Genomic DNA, 22,694 nt, shown 5'->3' with positions numbered 1-22,694 from the left:
GAAAAACAACAACTCGACAACAAATACTGACAACCGGCAATATGAAATTAAAAATGTGAAAAGCAAGTAAAATTAGTGAAAACATAAAGACTCCTACATCTGACTCCTTCTCTTGCAGCCTAAATAACAAACCTTGAATGGTGAGAAATGGAAACCAAAAACATGAAAGTGGTCCATTTAAAACAGTCATGTTTAAAACATGGGAAAGTGAAGAGGAAAGGGAGCACAGATAAACATGGACATATTTCAAATGTGATGACGTCACCGTGTTGTGAAACCGTCCTCATCTGAAAACAGCTTGGGGTCAAAGGTCACAGTGATGCTCCCAAGCGCTGTGATCCACTTTAATACAAAAAAAAAATCTGCTATGATTCCGCCCATTACGTAAAAGGATGAGATTATCGATACGCAGATTAAGGCTGCGCCTCCGCGCCACAGAAAGAGACAGAGTCATTGTGTAGTTGTTAGATTTTAGTCTTTATTGTTCTAGTTCTTTTGACAGTTTGCTAGCGGACATGTGAAAACTTGGACCAACAAAACATCATCATTATTATTATTATTATTATTTTTTAATTACAGCATATCGTCGGACTGCGGAACAGTGAGATGCTTTTTTAAAAAATAAGAAAGAAAAGGAGGAGACATTTTCAATGGTGCTTTTTTCTTTTTTGTCTTTTTTTGAATCCACAATAGAACAGTCTAGAAACATTAAACACACAGAGCTGAAGACGTCGCAGTGTTGGTGGTGGGAGGGGCCGGGGGCGGGGTGAGGGCCGGGGAGGGGAGGCAGTCTTGGGGTGGTTTAGATACTGGTCCTGCTGAACGGTCAAACTACAGAGAGGGGCGGGGCCGGGGTGAGAAGACTACAAACCAAAATGGCCGTTGATATAAAACTAACTGTCTCTTTTTTTTCTTTTTTTTTTCTTTTTTTTGTCTTTGAAACGCACCAATCAGGAGTCGGTATGGACAGAGAGCAGTGATCAAGGAGGAGGGAGGGAGCGAGGGAAAGCAAAGGAAAGGGAGTAGAGGAAGGAAAGAAGGGGGCAAGAGAGAAAGAAAAGAGGGAGGAAGGAAGGGAGGAAATAAGGATGGGAAGGAGGGAGGGAGGAAGGAAGGATGGGGAGAGAGGGAAGGCAAAGGAAAGGGAGTAGAGGAAGGAAAGAAGGGAGGAGAGAGAAAGAAAAAAGGGAGGAAGGAAGGGAGGAAAGAAGGATGGGAAGGAGGGAGGGAGGAAGGAAGGATGGGGAGAGAGGGAAGGCAAAGGAAAGGGAGTAGAGGAAGGAAAGAAGGGGGCAAGAGAAAGAAAAGAGGGAGGAAGGAAGGGAGGAAATAAGGAAGGAACAAGGGAAGGAGGGCGGGAGGAAGGAAGGTCGCTGGAATGTTTCGATTTTTACAGTTTCTTTTCGGAATATAAAATCTCACGGACAAGAGGAAACAAAACACGCTGGGAAGGAGGGATGGACGGATGAGTGACAGAAGTTGGATTATTGCTTCCGAGTAATTATTATGTCTCTCTCTCCTGCTCTGTCGCCATGACGACCTGTGTACACGTGATTACTCCGTTTATTTGGGAGGAGGAGGAGGAGGAGGCGGCGCGGGGTGGGGGGGGTGGGAGGGTTGGCGGGTTGGCGATGTGGCGGAGTGAGGGGGGGTGAATGGGGAGGATTTAGGAATGGGGGAGTGGGCGGGGCTCAGAGCTCCTTGCTCAGCGAATCCCGGGCAGTTCTAATCCTCTTTGTGCGGCCTCACACGTTTCCCGCCTTTTTGTCTGGTAAATGATAACAGAAAAACAAAAGAATTAAATCACGGCAGTCAGAGGTGGAGGGTTAGTGCAGATGTTCACACAACAACAACAACAGGCCGAGAGAGGAGGCGACGGGGAGATCGTCTGCCGCGCTCGGCCAGGCTCCGTGACGCGTCCATTTTGCTGGCTAATCCGCGGCGACGCCCTCCAGGCCAAACCGGCTTTTTTCCTGCACAACAAACCAGCTCACTACCCAGCTAGTTAGCGGCGAGCGGCGGCTTCACAGAGAACCGCCGGCACGTGGATTAAAGCTAACGCTAACAACAGTTAGCTCCCTGCTCTGTGAGAGAGTGTGATGCAAAGCTAGCGCAGCGTCTTGGTCTGTTTTCGCTTCAGAGCACGTGAAGATCTTATCTTCACTTTAGCTGAGGAGACGAATCTCATTTCAGCTCGTTTTATACTGTATTATACGTATAGTACACCAAAACTGTGTGCCAGGTCCAAGCGCCTTTCTTCTGCAGCTGACAGCACATCAAGATGTTTGAAACAAAACATCTCAAAACAAAGAAAAAATATGTGGTCAATATGGAATTGAAATTATAAAAAACAACAGAATGGAAAACTACTTACAAAAAACGTCAATATGTATATTTATTTAATTATTTTAAAAAGTAAAATATAAAAAAATAAAAATGAATAAATAAAGGTAAGCTAACTTGACAAAAAAAATGTGAAAAAAAGTGAGATCACTTAAAAATGTGACCAAATGTTTTGCAAAATAATTTTTAAAATACATGTTAAAAAGGCAACTTGTAAAAATAAAGCAGCAACTAAGACAGCAAAAAAAAAAAATCTTTGGTCTTTTTTTGAATTAAAAATTTCCAACAGATTTGTTTCTTTATAGCTGCCCTACGATTGGATTGTTGAGTCTCAGTCAAGAGTCACAGGAGACTTTAAACTTTCTTCTTAATGGATCAGGAATGTCGACTAGAGTCTGAGCTATCTGTTACGTAAGCAAGTGAAACATTATTTAAAAATAGGAAATATTTTAAAAACTATGTATAAAGAAATTGAATACAAATGAAATAAAACAATAACTTTAAACAAACCAAAAATACATTCAAATACTGAACAAAATGTAAAGTTACACGCAGAAGACTCACTCAACAAAGCAGGATTTTTTAAAAGTCTAATGACTTCACTAACTCTTGCAGCTACTGCAGGGGGCTCGGCGCATTAGAAGCTTTAGCTTCATCACTTTAGATAAACCTTCTGTGCTCAAACGTTACATCACTCGATATTAAACCTAATAGTCTGGAAGTTTCTGGATTTAAAGAAGAAGCTAAAACTCCTGGATTTTTGTGATATTTTTAGCTCTGAAATGAAGACGCGTGGATCAGTGCTACGGTTCTAACAGAGCAGGAAGTGAGTGAGCCAGAGAACGTTCATGAGGAGCGATAAAAGAAGTTCGCTAATTGATTAATCGTTTCGGTTCTATTTGGGTTCAGACACTTCCACTGCTGTGGGATTACGCAAATGAGATTACGGCTCTATTTTCTCAGGCCAGCTGTTGTGATGCTAAGCTATGCTAACTGTGTGCTGACATCAACAAACACATGGCGTCGACAGTGTTTCACACGTCTCCATAAAAAAGATGATTTGAAAATTAGTTCTCAAAAGGAGACAAGAAAAGAAATATATATATATATTACATATATAACAAAATGTTTCTTTCTCAACTGAAGGCTCTAAAAAAATTGAAAAATTAGTTAAAAAAATAAATAAAAAGAACGTATAGCCAAAAAACAGTGTTTGATACAAAGTTTTTAACTCAAAATGTTAAAAAAAAAAAAAAAAATTAAATCAACAAAAAAGTGCTAAAATAAATTTAAATGAAGACTTTGTTAATGGAGTTGAGATGTATATTCATCTCATGAGCAGAAAAGCCAACATTTCCAGCCCAGTCCTGCCTCGAAGGTGACTTCACTACTTGACTTCATATGTTCCAGGGTTCAGTTTTTAGAATGTTGTCATTGTTGCAAGGTCAAAGCGGACCAGTTGTGTTCACGCGGGTCAGAAGCAGGGCGGTGAGGTTTGAGGTGTGTGTGTTGTGTGCTGTGAGTAAATCAGGTGTGTGTGTTCTTGGAAGACTTGTGACGTCCCTGTGGTACAGTGAAGGTGCATGCCACAAGTGTGTTCACATTGAACGTGTGCGTTCAAAGCCACAATGTTTCTGCAAAATTGCTTCAAAAATTCAATGTGTATTATTTAAATTGTGCGTTGCTGGTGTGTTCTTCAGTGTGTAAGGTCGTATCTGACATCAGGCCATGAACAGTTCCCGCTCTAACTGGTCTGCTGCCGCCGACATGGCGTTCTGAACAATGACCACAGCAGCCTCGCGGAGATTCCTCTTCCTCATCTCGTCTTCCTCCTCCTCCCGCCTCACACCCTGGTCACGTGACATAAGGAAGCCACCGTTTGGTGGTGAGGTGGCCACGCCTCCCCGCACCTCCTCCTCCTCCTGGACTACCCTGCTCTCCGCCCCGTCACCGAAACGGTCTGTTAGTCTGTTAGTTTCTCCATCCTGACCAGAGTCCGGGTCGGCGTGCCGTAACTCACCGCTGTTCACAACCGCCGTGTCGTTGATGATCTTGGCGTTGGCCTCGTCTTTTGTGCCGGCGACATCCTTGGTCTTCTTCACCGGGCTGCTGCCTGTTGTCTTCTCCTCTTCCTGGTGATTGTGTGTGCTGTTCTCTTCTGCTGTTCCGTTGGAGCAGCCGTTCTCTCCGTTAGTGACTGGAGCTTCGGCCGGCGTCTTCTCAGCCTCTTCCTTCTCTACAGCTGGTGTCTTCTCGGCGTCTGCTTCGTTGTTGGTCTCCTCAGTGGCGACGGCCTCGCCGTCAGCAGCGGCCTCTGCGGCGGCCTCGGCCCCTTCTGCTGCCGCTGCTTCTTCCTCCTCCTTGGCTCCTTCACCGAGGTCCACGCTGGTGGACTTGCCTTTTCGCAGGATGAAGTTCTTCAGGGATACCGCCCGGCCAAAGTGCGTGCGCTTGGCTTTGGCCGACTTCCCGTCTTTGCCTTCTTCGCCAGCTGCGTCCTCACCTGAGGTACATCGCACAAACGATCACTTGAAGTTCACGTCATTCACAGTTCATTGACACTACATCCACGCTGAGGAAAACCAGCTGACTGCTGAGCACCTGAGCACAGCTCTCATATACCTGCCGTCTCAAGCGACTCCACCTTCTCATGCACAGACACCAAAGCTGCCTCAGAGCTCTGGAGCATCTATTTTTAAGTCTCACGCTTCCATGATCAAGTTCTTCCTAAATTTAGAGCCTGATGCCTGAGCGAGGATTCACTTCTGCATCGGATGCTGAATTTTTCATAGGGATCCACACACTTACACACACAAACTGCTACGAAGACTCACTCTTCTACCAGACACACGTCCGAACGACACACACGCAGACTCCAACACAACCCACCGACACACTTCAGAACACACCTCACTTGAAGTGAACCGGCAGAGGAAGGAATGGGAGTGAACTGTCCTACCTGCAGGAGCGGCTGCGTCCTCCTCGCCGCTGGGGGCGCACTCTGTGTTGGCGCGCTTGGACTTGGGGATGACACGCTTCTTGAAGGAGGTCCAGATCTCGTTGGCGTGTTGTGTGACCGTTCCACCTGCCGCCTTCTCCTCCTCGCCGCCGTCGGCCTTCTCCTCGCCGGCTTCTGCCGCGGCCTCCTCGGTGCCACACTCAGCTTTGGCCTCCTCTCCTCCTTCTCCTGCCGCTTCCTCCGACTTGTCCGCTCCCTCCTTGTCTGAGCTCTTGACCTTCCCGCTGATCCCCACCACAGACGGGTCCCTCTTGAGGCCCTGGAAGGTCCAAGAGCGCTTCAGCTTCCACCTCTTCTGCCCCGACTCTTTGGAGTCCAAGGTGGAGGAGTCTCCGCCGCCTTCTCCGTCTGCGCCGTCCTCCTTTCCGTCCTCTCCTCCTCCGCTCTTCTTGTGGGCCTTCTGGGCCATGAGCTTCTTGAAGGAGTGCCAGCGCTTCATATGCTTGGCTGTTGCTGAGGAGGACGAGGCCTTCTGCTCCTCCTCGGCACCTCCCTCTGCGCCTCCCTCTGCCCCGCCCACAGCTCCGCCCTCCTCGGTGGTGGAGTCTGCAGTGGTGTTCAGTGCTTCAGCGTCTTCCAGTCGGTCCAGGGACTTGGAGCGAACCTTGACTTGTTTCGGGGCTTCCGCGGCGGCACCCTCTTTCTTCTCGGTGCTCCGGTGGGAGAAGATCCGGGCCACTGGCTTGCGGATCAGATCCCGGACCGTCGACTTTGCTTCCGACGGTTTACTTTTCTTCTCCTCCTCCTTCTCCCCATTCTCCAGAGCCTTCTCCGTGGCAGCTTCTCCTTCAGCGCCACCTTCTGCTCCTCCTTCTGCCGCAGCCTCCTCTCCAGCCTTCTCTCCCTCCTTGTCTCCTGCTACCTCTGCCTCCTCCCCTCCTGCGGGGGTGCTGTGCTCCTTCTTCTTCCTTCCCGCCATCACCTTCCCGAGGCCGCTCTTGTTCAGAAAGGAGTCCAGGAAGGAGGTCTTGGGCTCAGCGGAGGAGGTGTTTTCAGAGGTGGCGGGTGTGTCTTCGCCCGCCGCTTCGGCCGCCTCCTCGCCGGACGCCGCTGCCGATGTGTCATTGTTCACAGTCTCTTTATTGTCAGCGACCTCGCTGTTGACGACGGCGCCATCTTTCTCTACTGGGTCGCTGTTGACAGCCGAGCCGTCCTTCTCCACGACATCGTTGCTCACAGTCTCTGAGTTAGCGGTTTTGGCTGGCTGCTCTGCTTCCGTGGGTTTGCTCTCGGGGGTTTTCCCATCCTCCTGGACCACCGGCGCCGCGCTGGCCTCCGTCGCCGCCATTTACAAAAAGCAAAAACAAACAACAACTAAAAAAATGTGTTTTCCTTCCTTCCTGGCCTTCTGCCCCTCCTCTCTCTCTCTGGTGTGTGGTTCCTCCCGATAGGTGGCGCTCTCAGGTCATGGAGAGCAGAATGGTGTGCAGTGACGTGCAGGAAAGTTGCTCAGCATCCTACTTGTCCTCCAAACTCCTGCGGAGAGAAGACGGAGGGGAGAGAGAGGAACAGATGGTTAATAGTCTGAACAGGAGCCATCAGCGCTCCATTAGTCGGGTCTAGACTGAGATCTGAGGACGAGCGCGGCATCATCCAGAGTCTCAGCGGGGAACACATTTGAAGGTGAGTCACAACGCTTGGAGTTGAATCCGCAGAGTCGGCTGTTTGGTTCTGGAAGCTTGGGCGCGGACTGGGAATCAACCTTCCAGCCAAACTGAGCATGAAAGTGGTGTGTGATGGACAGATCTGTGCACGAAAGAGCGGAGCCAGGTGGCAAAGCTCTCACCTGGGGTCACCAGCTTTGGAGCGACCCGCAGAACAAGAGTGGTCTCTCTGAGCGAGAGAAGCTCAGTCATCCAGGAGAGACTCAGAGACGAACCTCTGCAGCTGTCCAGATGACACTAGTACCTCAAAATCACTCATGACACAGACCTGACCACACACTTTAGTGTCTGCGGAGACGTCAGTACTGCGCCATATTATTTTATGAATATAGTAAATCTTGTTATTAGAATGATCCATCATCATTGTGGAGGAGGAAACTGGACACACTGAAGATCTCAACCAGTCATCAGTGGAACAAGACAAGTGAATGAGCGTGTGCATGAATGAAGGAGTGAGTCACAGGCCCGAGTCTCACAGGAGGAGCTGAAGGTGTGTGTGAGAGAGAAAGAGAGAGCGAGAGAGAGAACGTGTAAACATACATCACATGTTTAGGATTAACTCCCGGACATGTTGCCACAACTGACCGCGCCTCTCGCTCCACACCGAGCCCCTGAACCCCCCTCACCCTGACATGAGTCAACAGTTCCACTACACTGAGCGGCCCACACCGACCGTAAGCAATATTCATTCACCTTCATGGCATCGCCCACAGATGACCCCACCTCTCATAGAGACACTCAGCCAACAAAATGATTGTGTAGCAGGAGGTTCGTGAAAAGGTGAAGTTACAAAAAGAGGTGAAGAGAAGTTGAGCAAAAATGAAAATTCACAAACACTTCCGGAATCTCTTAAGCGGTTAACTGAAGATGGATATATATTAGGGGTGGGATCACATTATAAAAAAAAATCTGGTTAATTTTGTGATGACTTAATCTCCATGGATCACAGTTTAATCGTATAAGAATATTTGCCACAAGAAGCCACATTTTTCAATGTGAATGAATTTGGTATATTACTGAATCAAATGATGGACCCAAACATACATTTAACCAACAAAATATTGTTTATTTTGCATCAGTTTGACAATAGCACAATAAATCACGATGGTGGCTATAGTCAAGTTTTTATATCACCTTATTTAAACTAAAGCTCTTTTACTGTCTTGAAAATATTTGTATAAGAATTTCAATGTTATAAGAATTTTCTACATTCAGAGTAGTGGAAACCCTGGTCATTGTGTAGTGAAAAACCTCCCTGAAAAAAAGCAAACAGATGCTTTTGTTAGCTTTTGTTCAGGGATTCCTCCATGTTTGTTGTTGTTGTTATCATCCTAGCTGCCACGTGTCTTGTGCATCAGTGTGATCAGTGGACCAGGAACAGCTGCACTTACAAAGGTTCCTTGTTGTCTGGAGAGCAAACTGTTAAAAAAAATTAAATGAAATGAAAACAATTAAATATATATAAATATATATACAAAATACAAACAAAATAAAAACAGTAATAGGGAAAAAAAAGAAAGAAGAGAAAAACATGATCAGACAACATGATAACCATCAAAACAGAAACACGAATCAGAAAAAAGAAACTGCAAACACTGCTAGCGTTTCGTTGACCCGGATGCAACTTTGTACCACATCTGGCATAAGAAATGAAGGCGTGTCCAGCAGGTTGGTGCGTGACCCCATGCGGACAGCGCTCCCCCTCTTCAGCCGCCACAGAGCATCGCTGGATGGGTACAGGTTTAAAATTTGATGAGCTCCAACATCTGTGTGGAGGAGGCCCTGGGACCCAGCACTTGAGGAACCCTCCCCCTTCATGCCTTTTTCATCCAGCATGGCCCGGCGCTGGCGCCGCATGTGAGGAGAGTTAAGAAATCCATTTGTGGATGAATTATTGAGGAGCGACGCATCAGCGTGGCGGACGGCGCTCTGATGTGACGGTCAGAACAAACCCGTTTAAGAGAAAGCGCTCATCAACAAACGGGATCTAACTATGAGGCGTGGGTCCACCACATGAATAATGGAGGCCCAGCAGAGTTCTGGTTCTGAAGCCACCGGCCTCCGTTCCAGTGTCTGTCCTCCTGAATGAGAGTGACTGTAATCCAGGCTGAGCGCGAGCGTGCGTGCAGCTGGAGAGTCCATTTATATCTTCAGGAGCGCTAGTGAGCGAGCCGTGCGTGTCCGTGCTCGCGGCACTTTGATGACGGGGTAGTAAACAGACGGTCAGCAGCGTGTGGGCTGGACCTAGCCAGAGACTGCAGGTCAACGTGCGGTAATGAAAGCGGCCGGAGGGTCCAGCTCACCGGGTCAAGTCAAATGACCCGGGTGAGAAATCATTTTCCGCATGGACCTCCTGCAGCTCTTCTGGGGGACTTCCAAGACCTCACACGATGGCTGAGGGAGATAATCTCTCCAGCAACACCTCACCACGGAGGCCTCCTGGCTCCACGGACCATGTGACCTCACGCATCACCATCCTCCGGCGGCTTGGAAGAGGGTGACCCCATGTTCTTCAGGGTCCGTCGACCAGCCTCCACATCGCTCATCAGTCGCTTCTGCCTTTGATCTTCAATTTATCGTCCACATTCCAACAGTCCCATGGACATGTGAAGCTCACCTGACCTGGTCCCCACAGACCCCAGCTCTGTCCTTTGGCTGAGCACCTTCTATTTTGACGCTGTTCTCCACACTGGACCTCCATCCAAATTCACACAACCTGACAACAGTGCTGTCCGTGTTTCCAGGTCACATGACTCTCCAGGAACAAAGCAGTTCAGTCTGCAGTCCCGTCTTTATGTGGGATTGATGAACATAATTGTAGTCATGCATGGCACTTGCGAGGGCTCTGTGACGTCATCACCTGTGAGGTCATGTGACAGTGCTTCGCTGGGGTCATGACTGTATGGAAGACAAGAAGAGGACCGACACCAGAGACTGGCTCGGCTCACCTAGGGACTGCACCGGTTCTGGACCGGTCTGAGGACTCAGATACCGCTCACCTCTACAGACCTTTTCAGAGTCATCGATTCACCACTGTGTGATTTGGGAGGAAAGCGGAGTGCCCAAAAGAAACCCACACAAGTGCAGGGAAAGTACTCACACCAGCACTCACACTGGGAACAAGGGATTTGAACCGGCAGCCAGTGTCGCGCGGCTGCTGCACAAGCTCAAGCGTTGGCTTCAGTTTTCACCCTCTCACTTCATGAGATCCATGAGAACATGAAACAGTGAAATGAAGAGAGTTGAAAACGGTTAAAGAATAGAGCACCAATACAGGGCGACTCTGCACCGTGTTCCCCTCTCAGCAGACCCTCGCCATGTTCTGGCTCGGTTCTGTCAGTGACTCAGGCCACTCAGTCTGGGTCCAGCTCTGGAGTGACTGGAGTAGAGCAGATGAAGAGGCTTGTCACTGGGCTTCTGAGACCTGGAACAAGTGGGAACTAAGTTTGGGGGTTTGAAGCGACTCTGCTGCCTCCATCTTGACATCTCCGCGAGAGAGGAAATGATGTCGTCACAGCGAGAGGGGTGGAAAATCTCTCCGCAGGTTTGTAGATTTCCCACCCAAAGATAAAGATGCCTCAGGAGGACGAGCTGGCAGGGAGGGGTGGCGCGGAGATTTGGGGCTCGGAGGCTTTGTCTCGCCGGGTGCTGCAGCGAGAATGAAGCCAGAGCAGCTTCAGACACGAGACCACCACAAAATGGAGGGAGGGGGGGTGCAGACAGGGGGAGGGGAGTGGCGTTCGAATCCTCTTTTTTCACTCACTCTCTCACACTTTTTCACTCCCTTCGCTGTCTTTCATCCCCCCCACCCTCATATGCCCATCCGTCTCATCAGACTCGTCTTTCACCTCTCGTCTTCTCATTCTCGTCGCTTTTGTCTCTCCAGACTGTAGCCGGTGATGTCACAAATGCAAAGCCACATGCCAACAGGAGGCGCCGCGATTGGACCGCAGCTATGACATCATCATCATGGCAGCGTTTCGGGCGGATGAGATGGCGGGAAACTGTAGAGTGATGAGACAGACCCACTCCTGACAGAGAGGCACCAGGTTCCTCGAACGCACCAGTGGTGTGTTCACTGGCAGCTGCTCATGCCGTCGAGGTGCTATGATTCTGACAAGCAAAACCCAGCTGTCTGACAAACATCAGCGAGTCTGTGTCGAACTGACACGAACAAAGACTCACTCGTAGCTGAACAGAGTCAAGAATCAATGATACGCTCGCACACGATGAACTTGAGCGCTGGCAAATGAAGGAACCATCAGCTAATTTAACTGTGATGTTACTGAAGATGCTGCTGCACAGCGCTCGGCTCAACTCGGCCAAAACAGCAGCGAACAATGAGAGTCAGATAAGATCTTCGTTGAGTGTTTTGATTTCACAAACTCAGAGTTTCACAGCTAACTCATCCACCAGTTTTCTTTTTTGACATGTTAAAGTTCTTAATTTTAACAGTCATCAACCCCATGTGAAACTATTGAAGTATTTTTGAGAATTTCAAGCCTCTAAACTAAATATATTTTTCCCTTTATAGTTATTTGAAAGAAAGCATGTATATATTTATGTTGATCACTTTTTCACTTTAAAGAGGGCAGTTGTTTACTTGTGCTCCGTCGCTGAAGCTTGTGTTTTCCGACCCATAATTCACTGCAGCAAAAGGAAACTTATCCCTCTGTCATAGAACGGTGTGATCGCTGCCTACTCTACCAAACAGGAGGCACAGTAGGAGCCTACCGGCCTCTTTGAATGGGCGATACGTACGATAAAAGCCGCCCATTAAATGGGGCGATTCTGTCTGTATCAGGTGCGCAGAAAGACAACATTGAACAGCAGCAGCAAAAACAGGATGTTTTTCCCAATAGCACTAGCAGATGTTAGAGACTCTTTCGAGGTCGTAAATCTGAAGAATATCTCGAAAGACAGTTATCAGGGAAATAAGTGTGACTTGTTCAATGACAGGACTCAAAACGTAAGCGCAACAGCACTACACAAAATCCATGCTGCTTATGAAGCTTCCAAACAGTGAGTTTCACAAGGCTGCAACTGCAGATCTCTGGAGTGACACAAAACCAGCCGAGGTGCAAACACTCCCAACACAAGTACATGTCATGATGCAGTCGCTGCAAATATCTTCAGTGCAGTGAAACACACCAATGATTCGGACTATAACATGACTCCAGCAACATGGAGGTCCACACCACAACACAGTGTAATGACACAATCATAATGCAACACAAAACATCAAAGGAAAGATGCGACAACACAAAACTACGGAAACTAGATCGAGATTTTCCTCAGCAGAACAAATACAGTGCTACACCATAATACACAGTTATATCACAACAAAAGAGCAGAGAATCCATCATGACAACAACTGACATCAACAAACTGCGAGTGACATCGGTGGAGGCAAGCAGCCAGGTGGATGATGTCATCAGTCATCGCCAGTCACTGAACCATCTCTGCATCAATCAACACAGTCTGAAGCAAGTCTGGCACCTCAGTTCCTAACAAGCGGCTGTGACCTTCTCTTGCCAACAATATTGTGAAGCCCAGAACGATGCAGAAGGGTGAGTGGCGAGTCTGGAGAGTCTCTTCACTGTGATGATAATCTAATCCCACGGGAAGCTCCCTAATGTCGCTGTAATGGGGGTCAAGAGCAGGCGGCGTCGCGCTGCCACGCTGTGATAATACACTTCCTCTCCAGCTCCATTCATGCGGGACTACAGACGCCGGGAGGAAACTGCTACTCCGTGTTTGATTCTGGAGTCCACTGAGGAGGAACTGAGCTTCTGAGGTGGTTTAACTGATTCGCCCAAATTTGTGAATCATTTAGACACATTGACTGCATCAGCGGTAAATGGTTCACACGCCGACGCTTCTGCAGGGAACAACCAGCAGAGCCAGACAGGAGGGGTTTAACTGGTGCAAATACCACCGTTTGTCATGATCTATCAACCACGAGTCGACAAAAGTCACTCCCGCACCTCACCGGCACCGTCACAGGAAGTTAAACAGGTCAACAGTCTGAGCCAGTCGCCTCCAGTCGATCTGTGCTGAATCTTGTTCAGAAACACCACATCATCATGTGACCAGACGAGTCATGAGAGTCATGATACAAATGACTCAAACCTACACTGCAGTGACTCCTTGGTCTTATTCGTCATTACTCTGACAACAACCAAACCCACGAGTCATGAAATCTTGTTTCTGAATCCATGACTTGATATGTACACTGACAGACACGTTCCTCAAAACACAAGTCACAATACCTCAACGTGAGTCACTAGATACTGTATATTATTGTACTGTAGGTATGTGCATGAGTCATATATTACTGTGCCACAATTCCTGATATATATGACATACAAGAATGAATCCTGACACATTAATAAGAGTCATGCCACTTGCTATTTGACCCATGACTCAGTGACCTGCAGCTCCTCATAACTTATGCCTTAATGAGTCATGACACCTTTTTCCAAGTCAAGATACATTGATACGTGAGTTATGATACAGCATATGTCTTCATGAATCATGATCCCTCAGCCGTAAGTCATCAGTACTATGATGCCTGAGTCATGAGCCGAGATAAATATTAGGATGGATCATGACTCAAATTTCAATAAACCACAGCTAATGCATTAAGGAACATGCCACGTCTTAGTCTGAGATATACTTTTGATGAGTCATGGTTCCTCACGAGTCACAAGAAAAGTCCTGACACACTAGGCATGATTCATGAAACCCTGAGTCATGTCATTTATCTCAATAATAATAATAAACACCTGTAACATTATTCATGAGTCATGACACCGTAATGCATGACTACTATAGGAATCATGATGAGTCATGATACTTCACGACATGAGTCCTGACATGTTGATAGATGATTCATGAAGTCTCAAACCATGACTCATGAAACCCTGATGCAGGAGTCACAGCACATTGATGCTTCTATAGTAAAGACTAGCCCGTCCCACGATACATGAGTCATGACACAATAATACATGAGTACTATAGGAAACTTGAGTCATGCATCAGTCATCATTTATTGTTCCATGACTCCCGTGTCATGAGCCACAATACTACATGACATGAGTCACGAGATGTTTCTGGAGTTGAGACACCACCTGTTCCACGATAAACGGGTCATGGTGGGAGTCACATCCGCTCACACGTCCGACATAGAACAATTCTCTCTTTAGCGCACACAGACCAGAGGTCTGGACACCAAGTCGGATCCGAGCGGTTTTGTCGGCCAAGTTGACTCCTGACAAAACATCAGAGAGAAGAGAGAGCGGACCTGGACTCTGAGCCGAGCGTTCGTACCGGCGGCGAGTCGTCTTCAGGGATGAGTGTGACCTTGATCTCAAACAGCTTCACCATCATCATCATCATCATCATCACGGGTGAGCCGTCTTGCCTTCAGCTAGACACTGAGCTGGACAGTGGCGGAGTTGATCAGCTCCCTGTAGCAGATCAACTCTTGTTGTTGTTGTCGTGGATTAGCGGCTGTGTTCCTGCAGCAGATTGACTTCAGGGAGAACGTGAAGGCCTTTTAGTGTAAAGGTATTAAACTGCAGGTCTAATCCAGCGCTCGGCTCGCAGCCAATCTAAACTGGATTGAGCTCTGAGGACGACGTGTCGATGGTCCAGCCGTGCGGATCGTCGCTCCCTGCCCACAGGGCGGCGAGCAGACCAGGGCAACTGTTGGACCAGCTGACATCACTAACCAGGCTATCCACAGAAACCATCAGTCAAACCTGCATCTGAGTCAGGACCCAAGCAGCGACATCATCACTGAGACCAAGTGATCACAGCCAGAATAATGGCTGCAACTGTCATCACATTCCAGATAAGACACGGCTGATGAGTCAGCAGAGACGATGGCCACTTCCGGAGTTCCACAGCAAGACTTCTTCTTTCAGTACGTCCCATTGGTCATGTGACACTGTATGATGTCATCGAGTTATGTGGCTATCCGGGTGATGTCATCAATCCTTGAGCCACAGCTCACAGGTGATATCATGAGTCTGAGCCACAGCTCCACAAGTGATGTCATCAGTCTGAGACACAGCTCAAATGTGATGTCATGAGTCTGAGCCACAGCTACACACGTGATGTCATCAGTCTGAGACACAGCTGCAGGTGATGTCATCAGTCTGAGCCACAGCTCGAATGTGATGTCATCAGTCTGAGCCACAGCTCCACATGTGATGTCATGAGTCTGAGCCACAGCTACAGACGTGATGTCATGAGTCTGAGACACAGCTCGAATGTGATGTCACCAGTCTCAGCCACAGCTCGAATGTGATGTCATGAGATCGAGCCACAGCTCCACATGTGATGTCATGAGTCTGAGCCACAGCTACACACGTGATGTCATGAGTCTGAGACAAAGCTGCAGGTGATGTCATCAGTCTGAGCCACAGCTCGAATGTGATGTCATCAGTCTGAGCCACAGCTACAGACGTGATGTCATGAGTCTGAGACACAGCTCGAATGTGATGTCATCAGTCTGAGCCACAGATCCACATGTGATGTCATGAGTCTGAGCCACAGATCCACATGTGATATCATGAGTCTGAGACACAGCTCAAATGTGATGTCACCAGTCTCAGCCACAGCTCGAATGTGATGTCATGAGATCGAGCCACAGCTCCACATGTGATGTCATGAGTCTGAGCCACAGCTACACATGTGATGTCATCAGTCTGAGCCACAGCTCGAATGTGATGTCATCAGTCTGAGCCACAGCTACACATGTGATGTCATCAGTCTGAGCCACAGCTACACATGTGATGTCATGAGTCTGAGACACAGCTGCAGGTGATGTCATCAGTCTGAGCCACAGCTCGAATGTGATGTCATCAGTCTGAGCCACAGCTCCACATGTGATGTCATCAGTCTGAGCCACAGCTCGAATGTGATGTCATCAGTCTGAGCCACAGCTACACATGTGATGTCATCAGTCTGAGACACAGCTACACACGTGATGTCATCAGTCTGAGACACAGCTGCAGGTGATGTCATCAGTCTGAGCCACAGCTCGAATGTGATGTCATCAGTCTGAGCCACAGCTACACATGTGATGTCATGAGTCCGAGCCGCAGCTACACATGTGACGTCATCGGCCTTCATTGTCATCATTGCTCTGAGTGAGGTCATAGCTCTTTGTGGTGATCTGGTGGTCATTGTAAGGATGTTGTATGACGTTTTTTTTATTGATGTCATGAGGATTTTTACTTGAAGCCGTAGTCCGACTCAGCAACCATGGCTACACTCTCTGATGCTCTCACGATCAAATCTCCTGAGTTTTCACAGTAACTGCTGTCATGAAGTGACATAACCATAGCAAACACAGCGTGACATCATCAGTCCGCACACTCGTGGCTACACACTATGCAGTGAGTGTTGGGAGAGTGTGACTCATCAAGCAGCGACAGGTCAGCAGGAGCTGACTCCGTGGTTGTCGACAAACCTTGCAAAAGGAAATGACCACAAGATGTCAGTAGCGAGCTTGTGGATCAGGACCTCCATCTCTGCATTGGCCATGTTGAGCCAAGAAGCATCAGAAGTTGTCAAAGACAGAACCAGAAGCACAGAGAACACAGGACATGACAGTTTGTGAAGCTTGCCGTGCCGAGTTACACCTCATCAAGACGAGGTGAGGGGAGAAGTGAAGGGACACGAGGTCAAAGAGGTCAGGGAACATGACCTTCAGACACTTACGTCTCCGTCAGAGAGGACGACCTTCACCTCCATCCACAACCTTCTTGGCGGGAGACGACCTCAGTGGGACGCTCACCTTCACCCCCGACCTCTGACTCGGGAGTGTAAACAGGTCAGGAGCAAAGAGGATTTCCCTGCAGGCCGCAGCCAAGTTCCTAACGACGTGACACCCGAGTTAAGCCAGTTAAATCCAGCAGCGAGCCGAGAGGCTGCACGCGAAGCCCTCACACCGGCGCCCATGTGATGGACCGCAGCGTCCCACGACCCGAGTCCTCGCTCACCTCGGAATCTTCCTGCAACCGTCCATCTGCCAACACCACAAGTCCACCATGAACTCCGCGGCCTCAGAGAGCGCCCTACAATATGTCGCCATGGCGACGCACAGGCGACCACACTGACACGGTGGTATGCACTGATGACACCATCAGTAACCAGGAAGCCAGCTCGAGCTTCTCAAACTGCTCCCTACTGGGGACACTTGCCTGACAAAGCCCTGTCAATCACCCTGCTAACACAACATCGTGCCGACAGACCAGGAAGGATCACGAGGGAACGTTAAACACAGACCACAAGAGGGCGTGTCATGGATTCAGGCTCAAGAAAGGGATTCCTTTGACACAAAACTGAGTTGGGGAGCAAGAGGTTGAGTGCAGCTTGAGTCAACATTGGGTTTGAATCCTCAGTGCAAACACAAACAGAGGTGTGTGGTTGTCCCCTCGCCCAGCTGCGGTAGGCATCAGTCCCCCAAAATCACTCAGGGAAAAGAACAGCCTCTCTGCTGAGTCACTCTCAGAAGAGGTGATGACATCATCAGGCTTGTCAGCGACACAAGTTCTTCATCTGTGACGTGGAAGCGACTTCAAACACGAATGGAATGCAGCCGTGTCATCCACAAGGCTCTTTCCCAGAGTTCAGCTGACCGTCGACGACCATCACTTCCTCCTCATCACCACCACGGTTCGGACATCATTAGAGGAACGGAGGTGCAGACTGACAGCCTTGTTCTCCGGCTTCTATGGAGCGGCAGCTTCAACAGAGGAGCCCCTTCATCTACACCCCCCCTCCTCCTCAACCGCCCCTCCAACACAGACTCCTCTTTATCTGCCCATCATGTGCTTGCGCTCCCTTTATCTCTTCTCTCTGCTGCCTGACCCGCTTTTCCTCTGTCCCACACACGCAGGAGCGAGAAGATGAAGAAGAGGAGAAGAAGAAAGACCGAGGTGAGAAAGAGGAGGTGGAGGAGGAGGAAGAAAGGATGAAAAAGATGATAAGGAGTGTGAAGAGGAGGGATGGAGGGGGTGGAGGAGGATGAATTAGAAGAGGTAGCAACAGTGAGGAAGAGGAGGAAGAAGAGGTGGTGAAGGTGTAGCATGGAATTTGGAGAGATGAGGAAGATGAAGAAGAAAATAAACAGGGGATGGGAAGAAAAACTGAAGGAGAGTAGGAGGATGATACATTTTGAAAGAAGAGACAAAGATTGAAGAAGAGGTGGAGAAACAGATAGAGAGAAGAAAGACAAAAGGAGAGGAGGAATGGAAACAAAAGAAGATGAAGGAGGAGGAGATGAACAAGAGAAGGAATGACAGAACATGGAGAAGACAGGAGAGAAGATACAGTGTGACGGATGGAGAGATGCGGCTGTTGTTCTGTTGCTGACCGGGTCAGCTGTTCTTGCGGGTCCAGAGTGAGTTCACAGAAGTTCACATACCAGAACCAGAAGCAGAGCCCAATCTTCATCCAGACCACCGCAGCCGTACTCTGCTAATGATCTCTGCCCGCTGTCAGCCATCCGTGGGTCATGTGACCAGCACATGACCCACCACCCTCCTCCATGCGCTGTTAATTGATGACAACAGTTGCGGCTTCACGAGTGCATCTCTGCGCTCAGAGTTTCTCTCCGACACACGAACATGTGACAGCGGAACAATGAATTAGCATCACAACATCATCAGCTGACGCCTCACTTTGAACTCTGACCTTAATGGGGAAACTTGCAAAATGACTCAACACTTCAACTTTTTTTATTATTATTATTACAACAGGACTAAACCGATGACTCGTCGCTTTAATGTACTTCTGCTCATTTTTATGTTCTGCTGAGTCAGCTCATTTTGCCACTGAACTGAAAATATTTATCTGGTTTGACCACCAAAGTAAAAACTTTCATCTTCGATAAAATTTAAAATATAGATCATTTCAACACATTTATATTAGATTGAGAGTAAAATTGTCACTCGTCATGCTTTTCTAAGTATTTTATCAATACAATAATTACACAGTTCAAATGTTGAAATAGTGTTTCAATCTTATTTTAAATAAAATGTCTAAAAACACATTTTATTCATTAGTGTTATAGAGACAATAAAAACAATTCTTGTATTGTTTTCTTAGCTCAATTTACTTTTAAACAGTAGTGGTCATACCCTTTTATTGCATATAACTTTCCAGCCAAAAAAGTTATTTCATCGTATATGCATCCAGTGTGCAAGTCGAACTCTCACTACAATACTTCCTTGAACTCAGCTCATCATATCTGAAGCATGAACTCTCGTCCGGAACTGTGACGGAGGCTGTAATTCTTCCGCTCTGCTCTAAACTTCCTCTTTTGTTTGCTTTAATCTCGAGCTCAAATTAAACTCTTCTTCTCCCTTTTTGATCCGACAAAGCTCCGGCCGCGGGAGCGCGCGGCAGAAATAGAACAGAACTCTGACAAGAGGGAGTCGCGTGCGCGCTCCCGAGAGGAGACAGAAGAAGAGGGAGGATGAAATTCAAATTTGCGCATGCGCTGAACAGCAGGTGCCCGAAACGATGAGGGGGAAAAAAACTCATTTGCATTGCTAATGAGCTCCCAGGCTCCCCCCTCCATTTTGGGGGGCAAGCGCTCTAATATGGCGACTTGTTTTCATCTCGGCCCAAAGCCGCGGCTCCGATAAGAGAGCAGCAAACAAACAAACAAAGCAAGAGTGGAGCGGTTATTATTGTTTTGAGTGATGAGCGTTTCTGAATTGTTCTATCGATCCGAGGAGTTTCACTCGGAAACAAAAGACGCCTGAGACGAGACAAACGCCGATCAGTGATCGATTAACCTTCGATCACATGACGACGGCGACGATGATGATGATGATGATGAAGGCTCGTGGCTTTGGCTTCAGCTGAGCAAAACAAGTGAAGCGCCAATTTCCCAACAAGCAGCCCCCTTGTCTATTGTGGGGAGGGATGAGGAAGGAGTGGGGGGGTGCTGTGTCCCCCCCCCGTCCCCCCTCCACCGCCCCCCCTCCTCCCCCTGTCTCCTCTTCAAATTCACCGCGATCATGACGATACAGTCGCGAAGGTTCCGCACACTTCCTCACCTGACCTCATTTCCACGCGTGGTTTCTGCGCGTCTGTCACTCCATGTGTGTGTTTTAGGAAAATGGCTCAGACCCTCGCACCCCTCCGCCCCCCTCATCCCCGCCCCTTCCCCGTCTCCGGGCGCGCATTGTGTCATATTCCTGGTTTATTGCGCTCTTGTTGTTGACGCCGTCTGCAGGAACAAACAACTCGATTCGGGATTATTTGCCTACCGCCGCGCGCGCGCGTCGCACATGCAGGGCGCGCGCGCGGGGCCGATGACAGACGCACGTGTGACACGCACAGACGTGACATTTGACCATGCGTGCGCAAAGCGACCCTAAAGTTAGCGCCGAAGCTGTTGCTTTTTCCCCGCGCAGTCGGCTGCAACACGGCGCGTCCCGGCTGCTCCCGTGCGCAGCCACAGCCGGCGGCTCATTGTCCGGACCCCACGCTCCCCGTTAGCCCCAGCAGCAGGTTCACCCCGGACCCCCGCCATTAGAGCAGAGAAGTGCCAGACACGGATGGAGACCGATGATGGAGGAGAAAAGAAAGAGGCAAACTAACCTTCGTCCGTGAGCGTAAATCCGTTTCCGAGCGCGGGGAGCGAGAAGGGGTAATAAGCTTGTTGTGTTGGACGCGAGAAGACGCTGCTGGAGCACCAACCTCCCTCTCTCTCTCTCTCTCTCTCTCTCTCTCGCTCGCTCGTCCTCCCTCCCTCCCCCCCTCTCTCTCTGTCAATTGTGAGGATAGAATTGGCGCGAGTCTATCGCAGCGGGACGTGGGCAAGTCCAGTGTGCGCGCATCCCTCCCTCCCCCCAATGACTCCCCTATGGTTGCCCATAGCAACCAGGGCACCCGCCCCGCCCATCCCCTGCCCTCCCTCGCTTCTCCACTCTTTAAATTTCACACTTGGAGCCGAAAGATGCCCCCCCCACCTCCCCTCCCCCAGTAAATACACAAATAAATAAACAAGACAGCGTCTCCAGCGGGAAGGTTGCGAGTTGCTCGCCTCCCTGGCAGCCGCTCATTGTGCGTGTGTGTCATGGTGGGAGAACAATGGGGGCAAAGCATTACAGTGAAGAGAATGAGGGGGGGTACAGGGGGGCGAGAGGCCCCCCTCTTCCTTTCAAATATCAGCCATTCACAGAGTTCACTGGGAGAAGATGGAGTTCTGCGTGTGTCTCCTCGGGTTCCGCTTCTGGTGGAACGTCGCAAGTTTCTGAGGACCCTCGTCAACAAGTTGGCCCTTCAGTGAAAAGATGAGCTTCCTCTCCATCTTGCTCATTCATTTGGGTGCTGCCTGCATCCGCAGCAGGAGACCAGAGACTCCAGAACATCATCATCAGTTTCCGTCCCGACTGCAGAGCGCAGCTCGACTTAGCCAACAGCTCCATTAAGCTGCTGAGTCCGATTGCAGTGCTTTGAAAATCGAGTAGTTCACCTCCATGACGAGGGGTGGCGCTGTGAGCTCTTCAGTCCTTCTGGTTCCTATGACTGTAGAGGAAGAGCAGTGGAAGCTGACAGGTAGCGAGGAGCCGTTTCAGACCGTGATATTGAACTGTGTTGACCGATGAACTAGTTTCACTTCAGAGGTTCAGAATCAGCAGAGCGATGGTTCAACGCCGAACTGTCGTCAACGTTCTTCCTTTGGCAGGTTTTGGAATTAAACTCACAAGTTTCTGAATAAATTTAAATATTCCTGAGATTGTGTGAGTAGATGTGGAGTATCTAAGGAGGCAACAGCAACAAGGAATGAATGAAGGGCAATAAGAAAAAAAAATATTTTTTAAATCAAACATTTACAGAAATTAAATGAAGGAAACGGGAAGCTACAAGGAGAAAAAGTTGCATTAGAATGTTGTCAAAAGAGGAACCAAAAAGGCACAACAGTAGTCCAGAAGTTACTTCAAAGTGAAAGCATTAAGAAACCGTAGACTCAAGAAAACAAAAGCTAAATAAATAAATGAAAAGTTGCTCTGTCTCAATAAAAATAGGAAAAAAAAAATTCCGGTGATAAAACAAATATTTAAATTATAATATGCAGAAAAATGAGTATGGAAAAGAGGTGAAAAGTTGACATACAGTAGAGTCACACTGAAGTGGAAAAAGAACCTGCAAATCATGAGGAAGAAATTCCACCATCACAAGGAAGCCGGCGGTCAAAAGAAGAACTTCGACCCTCAAGAAAGCAGGCCGCGCTCATTATTACACACGTGGTAGTTGAATGTAGAATTAGCAAGCCAGCAACAAAACGGCCCCCTGCTGGCCCACGCTGCCGTCTCATATTTGAGTCCCCGGCCGTCAGCCACTCAGGATGTTGTCGTCATGTGACAGCTGTGACTGACAGCAGAAGGACAAGTCGTTCGTCCTGATGCTGACTCGACATGACAAGTGATGTCCCGCTTCTTCCCGCGAGCAGACAAGTGTTTGAGGACGCTGGCTCTGGTGCGGCGGCGACGCAGCAAACATGCAGACGGAGGGACTTGTTGGAGCGCAGATAGTCGAGCCTCTGTAGTGGAAGCTCAAATGAAGCTGTTAGCATTGGTCATTGGGATGTAGCGTGATGCTAACAGGCTACTGCAGAGGTGAGGATCAAGCTA

At 48.6% G+C, this 22,694-nt stretch overlaps 1 protein-coding gene across 3 annotated transcripts; it reads right to left on the bottom strand.

Annotated features, from left to right (window-relative positions):
- Positions 1-453: 453 nt before the first annotated feature.
- Positions 454-20,827, bottom strand: si:ch211-137a8.4 (myristoylated alanine-rich C-kinase substrate). Of its 3 annotated transcripts, none has more exons than XM_053873333.1 (4): positions 20,659-20,827; positions 5,303-6,838; positions 4,364-4,846; positions 454-1,768 (listed from the first exon to the last, which is right to left on the bottom strand). In XM_053873333.1, exons 2-4 carry the CDS (start codon positions 6,648-6,650, stop codon positions 1,746-1,748), a joined length of 1,854 nt encoding a protein of 617 aa, XP_053729308.1. In that variant the 5' UTR covers positions 6,651-6,838; positions 20,659-20,827; the 3' UTR covers positions 454-1,745. The 3 variants fall into 3 exon arrangements, with proteins under 3 accessions (XP_053729308.1, XP_053729310.1, XP_053729309.1); XM_053873335.1 differs by lacking the exon at positions 20,659-20,827 and adding an exon at positions 20,117-20,272; XM_053873334.1 differs by lacking the exon at positions 20,659-20,827 and adding an exon at positions 20,112-20,269.
- Between the last annotated feature and the right edge of the window lie 1,867 nt (positions 20,828-22,694).

The sequence above is a fragment of the Synchiropus splendidus genome, chromosome 8 (genome assembly GCF_027744825.2).
Source record: "Synchiropus splendidus isolate RoL2022-P1 chromosome 8, RoL_Sspl_1.0, whole genome shotgun sequence".
Classification (NCBI taxonomy): Eukaryota; Metazoa; Chordata; class Actinopteri; order Syngnathiformes; family Callionymidae; genus Synchiropus; species Synchiropus splendidus.
This window is presented reverse-complemented; position numbering and strand designations above follow the sequence as displayed.